General features: G+C 44.3%; 1 protein-coding gene across 4 annotated transcripts in view; it reads left to right on the plus strand.

The window, feature by feature from the left end:
- The window catches only part of SUN2 (Sad1 and UNC84 domain containing 2), a 981,481-nt gene that overhangs the window by 125,566 nt on the left and 843,508 nt on the right, over positions 1 to 12,407 (plus strand). For all 4 annotated transcript variants that reach the window (XM_068253600.1, XM_068253601.1, XM_068253602.1 and 1 more), the window contains exon 3: positions 4,679 to 4,836. In XM_068253600.1, coding sequence (XP_068109701.1) covers positions 4,679 to 4,836 — 158 coding nt within the window. The remainder of the gene's footprint in view (positions 1 to 4,678; positions 4,837 to 12,407) is intronic.

Genomic DNA, 12,407 nt, shown 5'->3' on the forward strand with positions numbered 1-12,407 from the left:
TCCGTTCAGTGACGCGTGTTTTCCTCTGGAGGTTGCGAGTATGGGTAGTGCGCCAGGGCTGGGGGTTCGGGGGTAGGTTGCGGCAAAATATTGGTGGAGCAGCTTTCTCTAGGGCTGATGAGAGAGTTTGGCGATACTGAGCTGCAGCAAGATTAGGACAGGTTAGGGTGGAGAGAGTGGAGGAGAGGGCATGAAGGGGGTCAGCAAGGACGCTAGGGTTGAGCTTCTGTAGGTCTCGCTGCCATCGACCAGGTGGGTGGGCGGGCAGTTTGGAGGTTACTTCCGTGAGGAGGTTGAAGGTGAGAAGGTGATGGTCTGAGGGTGGAAAAGGTGCGATGTCAAGGTCTGCAATGGTGGTGGATTTAGTGAATATAAGGTCGAGAGTGTGACCTGCAGTGTGAGTGGGGGTGTTGGTGTGTTGTACTAGTCCAAGTGAGTTGGCAATGGTGAGTAGCCAGGTCACAGTGGAGTTCTGGGCTTCATCGATGGGAATATTGAAATCCCCAAGGATGATAGTGGGGAGGTCAGAGGAGAGGATGTGAGGGCGCCAGGAGGCAAGGTCATTGAGAAATTGTGGGGAGGAGCCCGGAGGGCGGTATAAGACCGCAACAATGGCAGGGAGGGGGTGGTAGAGGCGGATAGTGTGGGCCTCGAATGATGTGAATTGTAGGGAGGTAGGTGGGGTGAGAACACGGAAGGTGCAGGATGGGGAGAGGAGCAGACCCTCCCCCATTCCTGTTGTCTGGTCTGGGGGTGTGACTGAGATGAAGCCCCCAGTAGGAGAGGGCAGCCTCTGCGGCAGAGTGAGAAGGGGTGAGCCATGTCTCAGTGAGTGCGAGGATGGTGAGGGATTTGGAGAGGAAGAGGTTGTGGACTACTGTAAGTTTATTGCGGACAGATCTGGCATTCCAGAGATCGCAGGGTAGGTGGAGCATGTGTTTGTGCGTGGGATGGATGGAAATAAGGTTGGAGCGAGGATGGATGTTGAGGTTATTTGTGGACAGAGGGCTGTAAAGTGTGTGAAGCAGGTCAGCAGGGGGTGCTTGTCTGGCAGCAGGCTGTGGTTCAGGATTGGGTGATATATCACCAGCTGCAAGTAAGAGTAGGAGGGAGAGAGTAAGCAAATGTGAATGGGATTTAAATGTTTGTGAGGTTTTTGAGCTGCTGGGGGGAGAGAGAGATTTCAGGAGAGCTAACAATTTATGAGAAGCTGAGCAAGGTGAGGAAAGCAGAGCAGGTGAAATTAATATGGAGTGTGGTACTCTGGGAGGATGCATATTGCTGTGCAACTTGTAGATGTTTGCAGACAGGCAGAACATAAGAAAAAGTGCAGTAAACATGGTAATGGTCTCTGATTATAACCAGGAAGTTTCCAACCACTAAACAGTTTATGAGTATACAGTTAGTGCAAGCAAACCTGTGTGCACAAAGAAGCAGAGTCTACTTGGCTGTGCAACATCTGTCCAGCAGTGGCATTTTTAGCAATAGTATTAGAGGCAGTTCTGGATGCAGAGTAGTTGTTTTCTGCAGTCCTGTGGCTGTTGAATCCTGTTTGAATTCTTGGTAAATTCGTGGTAAGTTGTAAGCACTTTGTAATAAATGGCACTTAGGAATGAAATGTCACAAGTGACCTAGGCCACGAGTGACCAAGCTCCAGCGCTTAAGGTATGTTAGCTGCCATGGTTGAATTGGAAGTGATTCTCAATTAGAATTTGGGAAAATCAGTTCAGCTGAAGAGCAGCCCTGCAATAAATATTTGCTGCTCACTGACTTGGAAAACAAGTGATGAATGGAAAGGTTTGGCTCCCCACACTGTGTCCAGAGTCACTGGAGAAAAAGGTGACGATCGTGGTCCCGAATGAGTCCATCCCAAGTGTTGTTCTGGTTTAACCATGACACACTGCAGCCTGAGACACACTGTAAGCACTTTTCTGACCGTCAGTGCGGTGTCTGAGTTTTAAAAAAAAAGTAAAAAATGCTTCAACTGATTTGCATTAAAATTGTGTCAAAATCTGCCAGAAAGATCCTCTCCCTGTGATGAGGTGTTACTTGTTGCTGGTGATGTTTGACCTTTGAGGCCCCCTGCAGGGTTTCTGGCTTTCAGTGAGTTGGTCCCCCCTCCTTTCATACTATGCAAGTGTCCCCATCAAAACCAGAGACACTGCAGGGGGCCTCAGAGAATACACAACACATTGCCAGCATGGAAAGGATATTTCTGGCCAGAAAGATTTCTTGCTCCAGTCCTGCCCCACATTCTGAGTGAGCTGTTCTGGCCTCCGTCTGTAACTTATGTACTGAAGTTTTCCCAGCTGCAACGATATGTACTCTGAGTTATCACTTTACTTTCAACAAGCCATTTTCATTTGTTTTGTTTTTTTATTGCTTGGATCTCTTGTTCACATTATGTATTATCTTAACTAATATCTGCTTAGTTTGTCATAGTGTACATTTAAATGCTAGAATAACCACATTTTCTATCTTTAAAATTATCTAATGGGGGTCCTACTAGACCCGTATATTTTTGATGGTGGCTATTCAGTTAAAGAACTTTAAAAGCCCTTCAGGTAGACCTTGCTGGCTGGTGTTATCAACCTTCAGAATGAGGAATAGGAAGACAATATGTACTGAAGGTATTAAAATATGTATGTGTCAGTACAGGACTCGGCCCTGAACTGTCCACCCAGGTATTGAATCCTAAACACTGTGGGCAACAATACTAGTTGTTTATTTATATGCTCTTAGATAAAATGGGCTGCTGATTTTTGCTAGGTGTACATGGGTCTTTTACAGAACAGGAAATAATTGGATATGTTGAGGGCTATAGATGTCTGGAGCATTTGATAAAAGTGATGAAATCTGGTGGAAAAATTACAGTGGGTTGCAAAAGTATTTAGCCCCCTTGAAGTTTTCCACATTTTGTCATATTACTGCCACAAACATGAATCAATTTTATTGGAATTCCACATGAAAGCCCAATACAAAGTGGTGTACATGTGAGAAGTGGATCGAAAATCATACATGATTCCAAACATTTTTTACAAATAAATAACTGCAAAGTGGGGTGTGCGTAATTATTCGCCCCCCTGAGTCAATACTTTGTAGAACCACCTTTTGCTGCAATTACAGCTGCCAGTCTTTTAGGGTATGTCTCTACCAGATTTGCACATCTAGAGACTGAAATCCTTGCCCATTTTTCTTTGCAAAACAGCTCCAGCTCAGTCAGATTAGATGGACAGCGTTTGTGAACAGCAGTTTTCAGATCTTGCCACAGATTCTCGATTGGATTTAGATCTGGACTTTGACTGGGCCATTCTAACACATAGATATGTTTTGTTTTAAACAATTCCATTGTTGCCCTGGCTTTATGTTTAGGGCCGTTGTCCTGCTGGAAGGTTAACCTCCGCCCCAGTCTCAAGTGTTTTGCAGTCTCCAAGAGGTTTTCTTCCAAGTTTGCCCTGTATTTGGCTCCATCCATCTTCCCATCAACTCTGACCAGCTTCCCTGTCCCTGCTGAAGAGATGCACCCCCTGAGCATGATGCTGCCACCACCATATTTGACAATGGGGATGGTGTGTTTAGAGTGATGTGCAGTGTTAGTTTTCTGCCACACTTAGCGTTTTGCATTTTGGCCAAAAAGTTCCATTTTGGTCTCATTTGACCAGAGCACCTTCTTCCACATGGTTGCTGTGTCCCCCACATGGCTTGTGGCAAACTGCAAACGGGACTTCTTATGCTTTCTGTTAACAATGCCTTTTTTCTTGCCACTCCTCCATAAAGGCCAACTTTGTACAGTGCATGACTAATAGTTGTCCTATGGACAGAGTCTCCCACCTGAGCTGTAGATCTCTGCAGCTCGTCCAGAGTCACCATGGGCCTCTTGACTGCATTTCTGATCAGCTCTCTCCTTGTTCGGCCTGTAAATTTAGGTCGATGGCCTTATCTTGGTAGGTTTACAGTTGTGCCATACTCCTTCCATTTCTGAATGATCGCTTGAACAGTGCTCCTTGGGATGTTCAAGGCTTTGGAAATCTTTTCGTAGCCTAAGCCTGCTTTAATTTCTCAATAACTTGATCCCTGACCAGTCTTGGACCTGTCTTGTGTGTTCTTTGGACTTCACGGTGTTGTTGCTCCCAATATTCTCTTAAACAACCTCCGAGGCCCTCACAGAGCAGCTGTATTTGTACTGACATTAGATTACACACAGGTGCACTCTATTTAGTCATTAGCACTCATCAGGCAATGTCTATAGGCAACTGACTGCACTCAGATCAAAGGGGGCCGAATAATTATGCACACACCACTTTGCAGTTATTTATTTGTAAAAAAATGTTTGGAATCATGTATGATTTTCGTTCCACTTCTCATGTGTACACCACTTTGTGTTGGTCTTTCATGTGGAATTCCAATAAAATTGATTCATGTTTGTGGCAGTAATATGACAAAATGTGGAAAACTTCAAGGGGGCCGAATAGTTTTGCAACCCATTGTAATTTGTTTGCCTAGTTTTGAAATCCTAGCATAGTGTCTCCCTATATTCTTTTGTGATCGGGTTCCTTTTGAATTTTCCAGTTTGGCCTGACCAAGTGATGCTAGGGGGGGGGGGGGGGGGGGTTGCAGGAAGGGGAGAAGAAAGTAACCAAAAAGTAACCTTGTCATGTATTTTTTTCTTGTTTTACAGGACATTAAGAGGGAAAATTAGTACCGTCAAACATGCTCCTATCTCCCAGGAAACAACTGAGCATGGATACTTCAGTGCGACATCTGTATATGATAGTTGGGGCCAAAGGGGTTTGTCTTCAGCCTTGAAGGAAACAAATTATGAAGGAATTCAATTGAGTAAGATATTAATGTAATATGTGTTAATGATGTGAATATGATTCAGAGTTCTTCAAAATGGTTCCATTTTATACATGTTTTTGTAATTGCTGTCTAAACTAAAAGTGGAAGTAATACTAACTCTTATGGTATGATCTGCGCTTCTGTGAACTTTCATTTTTACTGCAATCCTTCTGTGAACGCAATCTAACTTTTATGGTATGATCTGCGCTTCTGTGAACTTTTAGTTTTTACTGCAATCCTTCTGTGAACGCAATCTAACTCTTATGGTATGATCTGCACTTCTGTGAACTTTCGTTTTTACTGCAATCCTTCTGTGAACGCAATCTAACTCTTATGGTATGATCTGCGCTTCTGTGAACTTTTGTTTTTACTGCAATCTGTGAATATTCTGAAGTGCTGTAATACTTTGCATTTTACTATAGCTAAGTGACTGGCTTTGTATATTCCATGAATTAGTCTGCTCTCCTCTGGCTCCATGCTAATTTGGCCCCAGCACCTATAGACAATTGAGCAGCTTCCTGCTTAAAGGGATACTGTAAGGCGGTCGGGGGAAAATGAGTTGAAGTTACCTGGGGCTTCTAATGGTCCCCCACAGATGTCCTGTGCCCGCGGAGCCACTCACCGATGCTTCGGCCCCGCCTCTGGTTCACTATTGGAATTTCAGACTTTATACATAAATAAAGAGGAGCAGAAGGAGTCTGGCACTATAGTTTATTTTTAGCATAGAAAGCAGTGCAAAAAAGTGTCCAAAAGTGCATGAATGGCATGATATCATGCCATTCATGCACTTTTGGACACTTTTTTGCACTGCTTTCTATGCTGAAAATAAACTATAGTGCCAGACTCCTTCTGCTCCTCTTTATTTATGTATACAGACTTTGTCTTTGCAGTCTTGAGCACATAGTTTACCTGGACGCCTTCAAATTTGACTGTAACACACAGCATTACCCGAGTGCCTGCCAGCTCTCCCATTTACCTGAATTTCAGACTTTAAAATCCACAGACCATACTGGGCTTGCGCAGTACGCTCCTGGTGCCATCAGCAGGAGCGAGGACACGGCAACGCAGGCACAGTGGTTTTCCGATTTTAAAGTCTGAAATTCAAGAAGTGAACTGGAGGCGGGGCCGGATCATTGGGGAGTGGCTGCGTGGGCACAGGATGTCTGTGGGGGACCATTAGAAGCCCCAGGTAACTTCAACTCATTTTCCCCCGACCCCCCTACAGTATCCCTTTAACCAGTTCGCATTCAGTCGTTTTTCGCTTCATGCATCCGAACAATGTTCACCTCCCATTCATTAGCCTATAACTTTATTACTACTTATCACAATGAACTGATCTATATCTTGTTTTTTCCGCCACCAATTAGGCTTTCTTTGGGGGGTACATTTTACTAAGAGCCACTTTACTGTAAATGCATTTTAAAAGGAAGAATAAGAAGAAAACGGAAACAAATCATTATTTCTCACTTTTCGGCAATTATAGTTTTAAAATAATACATGCCTCCATAATTAAAACCCACGTATTGCATATGCCCATTTGTCCCGTTTATTACACCATTTAAATTATGTCCCTATCACAATGTATGGCGACAATATTTTATTTGGAAATAAAAGTGCATTTTTTCCGTTTTGCATTCATCACTATTTACAAGCTTATAATAAAAAAAAAAAAGAAATATTTCATCTTTACATAGATATTTAAAAAGTTTAGACCCTTAGGTAAATATTTGTGTTTTTTTTTTTTTTTAATTGTAATGTTTTTTTTTTTTTTTAATTAAACATTTTATGTGGGTATTTTTGGGAGGGTGGGATTGAAATTGTATTTTTTTTGTAAATATATGTGCATTTTTATTTTTATTTAACATTTAGATGTAGTTTACTTTTTGGCCACAAGATGGCAGCCATGAGTTGTTTACAGTGACGTCACTCTAAGCGTACCACGTACGCTTAGAGCGACATAGGAAGCAGAAAAAGCGTAGCTTCCGAGAGAAGCTGTCGCTTTTTCTGCGGGGGAGAGGAATCAGTGATCGGGCACCGTTGCCCGATTCACTGATTCACTGGCTAACAAACCGCCGGCCGATCGCGCGCGTGCACGCGCGCGATCGGCCGCGTGGACGCGCAGGAGCGCACATGGCTTCCTGGACGTGAGTTTCACGTCCAGGAATGTGAAATAGTTAATTACCTGAGTTGTACTGTGATCTGCTACAGGCTGAGCTCAGTCCTTCACCTGCATCAGTCAGTCTACAATCAGGTCTGCTAAGCATAGGCTTATCAGGCTTACTATATAAATGCAACTCTAAGTCAATTAGACCTTGGTCGATTTATGCATCGGTATTTCAAAGTACACCGGTTTCTAAGTACAAAGAGAACGACCGAATTAGACCAGAATTAAGCCAGAAGAGACCAGAAGGAACAGACACAAGACTTTAGCAATCTGATTCACGGTTAGTGCAATAATGTTGTCTCTGCTCTTTATGATTAGCCTGCTTTCCCCTGCTATTCTCTAATCTGTACACTCACTGCATCCTCCTGCTGTCAGCAACACACTCTACATTTCTCCCTCTCTTTTATCATCTCCACAGGTTGCTTCTCACGAAACTTTCTTATTCATACAACCGCGCTATACATTTCATGCTCCAACTACCCATAAATCTAAATCCCACCCTTTCCTCCGCTCTCTCTGCCTCCTACTACTCCTTGCTGCAGGTGACATTTCACCAAACCCCGGACCCTCTCTGCCGGCTCGCTCCTCACTCTTGCACACTAATTGCACTGCAAACAGCCAACCACATGCACACCGAAACGGCCACAACCGTATTAATATTCCTCTTCTCCCCCCTCCTCCCCCACCTATCTCTGCTGCTCTCTGGAATGCCCGCTCAGTCTGCAACAAACTTTCTTTCATCCATGACCTTTTCAATTCCAACGCCTTCACCTTCTTTGGGGTCACAGAAACATGGCTGACGCCTTCTGACACGGTCTCACCTGCCGCCCTCTTATGGGGGATTCCACTTTAGTCACACACCTAGAAGTGGGAATAAACATGGCGGTGGTGTGGGCATTCTTTTCTCTGATAGATGCTCCTTCAAGCCACTCACCCCCATTCCTTCTCTTTCTCTACCTTCCTTTTAAGTCCATGCAGTCCGCCTATACTCTCCCTCTAACCTCCAGATCGCAATAATCTACCGCCCTCCTGGCCCTGCTTCCTTCTTCCTAGATCACTTCTCTGCATGGCTCCTCCAGTTCCTGTCCTGCGATATCCCTACCATCATTATGGGCGACTTTAACATTCATGTTGACACCAACAATTCTGCCGCCACTAAACTTCTGTCACTTAACTTCCTCCTACGGCCTGTCTCAGTGGTTCACTGCTCCAACTCACTCTAATGGTCATACACTTGACCTCATATTCACTCGTCTCTGTTCTATCACTGATTTCACGAATACTTCTCTCCCGCTCTCTGATTATAACTTACTAAACTTCTCTCTCTCCTCATCTCTTCCTACCACCCTGCCTCAAGCACGCTCATATACATGCAGGAACTACCGCAACATAGACATGCAATCTGTCTCTGATGCCTTGGCACCTCTCCTCACACAACCATTCACTGACCCTGACTCAGCAGCTGCACACTATTACTGCTCAATCACGCAAGTCATGGATGCAATCGCACCCCTCACCAATGTCCGCCCACACCGTGTCAGTCGCCAACCCTGGCTGACTAAAGCTACTAAACAGCTAAAGGGGTGCTCTAGGGTAGCTGAATGCCGTTGGAGAAAAACTAATACTAATGAGGATTTCATTACTTACAAAAAAGAGTTGAACAAGTTTAAAACCGCTCTCTCTTCTGCAAAACAATCATACTTCTCCTCCCTCATATCCTCCCACTTGCACAATCCAAAGTGCCTGTTCAGTACTTTCAACTCCCTTCTCCGTCCATCCCCTCCTCCTCCTTCTTCATGCTTATCAGCTGAAGAATTTGCAACATACTTTACAGATAAAATTGCAAAAATCCGTAGTGTGTTTTCCACGCAGACATCAAACTCCATCTCCACTCCTCTTGTTGACTGCTCTCTTTCCAGTTTCTCTCCACTCTCCGAACATTCACTCTCTTCCCTTATCTCCAAATCCCATCTAACCACCTGTTCTTTGGATCCTATCCCATCACATCTCATTCCACAGCTATCCACATCCCTCATCCCTGCCCTAACATCGCTGTGTAACCTATGCCTCTCCACTGGAATTTTTCCATCCTCACTCAAGAGAGCTGTTGTAACACCACTACTTAAAAAAACATCTCAAGACCCCACCTAACTTGCTAACTACCGCCCAGTGCCACTTCTCCCATTTGCATCTAAATTACTTGAACACCACATTCATGCTGAACTAAGTCAGTATTTATCTGCAAATTCCTTGCTTGATCAGTTCCAATCTGGCTTCCGGCCAAACCACTCCACAGAAACAGCCCTCACCAAAGTAGCTAATGATCTCCTCACAGCTAAATCCAAAGGCTATTCTTCCATGCTCATCCTTCTAGATCTGTCATCAGCATTCGACACTGTTGACCACACTCTACTCCTGCAGATCCTTTCATCTATAGGAATAAAGGACCTCACTCTCTCCTGGATATCTTCCTACCTCTCTGGAAGGTCTTTCACTGTTTCTTATTCAGATCAGGCCTCCTCTTCACATCCTCTGTCTGTAGGGGTAACTCAAGGCTCTGTCCTCGGTCCCCTCCTCTTCTCCATCTACATGCACGGTCTTGGTAACTTAATCAGCTAATTTGGTTTCCAATACCACCTATATGCAGACAATACACAACTGTACCTCTCGGCCCCAGACCTTAACTCCCTTCTCACACGGGTTCCCCACTGCCTGTCCGCTACTTCCTCTTTCATGTCCTCTCGCTTCTTAAAACTTAATAGGAATAAAACTGAACTAATAGTCTTTCCACCATCCCTGTCCACCCCTTTGCCTGATATTACAATAAATGTTAACAACACGTCTATAACATCAGTTCCTAAAGCACGGTGCTTGGGGGTAATATTTGATTCATCTCTCTCATTTACTCCTCACATTAACTCCCTAACCAGCTCCTGCCATTTCCAACTGAAAAACATAGCACATATCCGACCTTTTCTCTCCCATGATACAACCAAAATGTTAGTACATGCTATTATTATATCTCGATTGGACTATTGCAATATATTGCTTGGTGGACTTCCAACTAACCGACTAGCACCGCTCAATTCTGTACTGAACTCTGCTGCTCGACTCATTCATCTCTCCTCTCGCTCTTCCTCTGCTGACCCTCTCTGTCAAGCTCTTCACTGGCTACCAATTAATGAGAGGATTCAGTTCAAACTCTTAACCCTAACCTACAAAGCTCTCCACAATCTCTCTCCCCTGTACATCTCCTCACTAGTCTCCAGATACCAACCCAACCGCAATCTCAGATCTGCACACGAGCTTCTTCTATCCTCTTCTACAATTACCTCCTCACATTCACGTGTACAAGACTTCTCACGTGCCTCACCCCTCCTCTGGAATGCCCTTCCACAACACATCCGCCACTCTCCCACCTTTGAAATCTTTAAACGCTCCCTCAAAACCCACCTTTTCCGACAAGCATATTCTCTAGCTTAGGCCATGCACCCACTAAATAACCTAATTACGCACTGCCTGTACATATACTGTATACTTCCCCACCTCTTTTTTCCACCCCATTCCTTTAGATTGTAAGCTCGCAAGGGCAGGGCTCTCACCCTTTTGTGTCATGGAATGTTATTAATTTAATTGCTTGCACACTGTTAGACATTTATACATTTTAGTCATCATGTTAAATCAAATTGTAATCAGCAGTGCTGTATCTTGTATCAGTGTTCATATTTGATGTATATCATTGTCTGTATCATTATGTATCCCTTGTTTGTTTTCTTACATTGTACAGCGCCACGGAATATGTTGGCGCTTTATAAATAATAATAATAATATTAATACTTCTTAGTTAAAGTGGAATCCTTAAGTCTAAGGGCCCAGTTCACACTTGAGCAGATGCACAACGGAAATCATAAGCGCGTCCACATGCAACAATTAAAGCCGTCCGTTCCGTGTCTGCACCTCATCCGTTCCGCATCTGCCTGTCCGCTCCTGCGTCAATCACGTCTGCCTGTACACATCGCCGCTCACCTGTCCTACCACTCGGTCCCTTCTAAACAGCCTAGATGTCAGCAGTAGCATGGGGCTCTCCAGCAGGCCAATTCTCAAAATTCTCCCTAGCAACAAGGAGAATTTTCATTGGTCCAACATGAACCAATGAGAATTCTCCCTGTTGCTGAGGATTCCCATTGGTCTTTTGCAACCCATGCACCTGAGCTGTTTAGAAGGGACTGAGCAGCGGCGATGGGCGCCGGGACACCTGAGTATACGAGTATAAATGAGCGACACAGATGCTGCAACTAGCCTAGTTAGAACGGACAGTGTCCGTTCTCATAGGCTTTCATTAGACACATTTTCCCATCCGGTCCAGGAACATGTGCCAAATTAGGACTCTTTGTTCCGTCTCACGTTCCATAGCGAATTGATCCGTGTTTTTAACAAGTGGAAACGGATTCTATTTTTAACATATGATCTGCTTCCTGCGTTAAAGCGGAGCTCATAAAAAGTCCCGAATGAGTATGTTTTTTTTAAGATAGTGTGAACCTGCCCTAATATGTGGAAAGTTAACTTACCTTCTGATTGATGACACAACAATATAGTGAAATTACCTTTATTCAAGATTTCAAAGGTTGGTGAGTGATGGATGTGTTGTGGAAGATGAAGCACGTGAGAAGTCTTGTATACGTGAATGCAAGGAGTCCATTCTAGAGGAGGACAAAAGAAGGTTGTGTAAAGATCTGAGATTGCGGTTAGATTGGTATCTGAAAATAGAGGAAATGTATGGGGTAGAGAGATCGTGGAGAGCTTTGTAGGTTATTATTATTATTATACTGTATTTATAAAGCGCCAACATATTACGCAGCGCTGGACAATAAATATATACAATGATACAAGAATGACATACATAACAAGGTTATACAACATAGAACAAAGTTATACATGCAAATTGTACAAAATACATGATTGTGCAATATGGGCTGGTTAGGTAGGCCCAGTAATACAAGTACAGGCTGTCATAGGACAGGGGCACATGATCCTGTAGATTACACTAGGGAGTGCAGGACCCTGCCAGAGGCTTACAATCTAAAGGGTGGGGTGGAAACACTCATTAGAGAGTTACTGTGCGGTAGGAGGTGGGTAGGCCATCATAAAGAGGTGGGTTTTGAGGGCTTGCTTTAATGTGTTGAAAGAGGGAGCGAGTCTGATGGGTGGTGGAAGGGCATTCCAGAGGGTGGGGGCAGCTCTTGAGAAATCCTGCAGGCGGGCATGGGAGTGTGAAATGCGTGGGGTGGTGAGGCGAAGGTCGTTGGAGGATCGGAGGGGGCGACCTGGTGTATACCTGTGAACAAGCTCCGAGATGTAGGTAGGGCAGGTTTTGTGCACAGATTTATACGCCAGGCATAGAATC

Source organism: Hyperolius riggenbachi, chromosome 9, assembly GCF_040937935.1.
Source record: "Hyperolius riggenbachi isolate aHypRig1 chromosome 9, aHypRig1.pri, whole genome shotgun sequence".
Taxonomy (NCBI): domain Eukaryota; kingdom Metazoa; phylum Chordata; class Amphibia; order Anura; family Hyperoliidae; genus Hyperolius; species Hyperolius riggenbachi.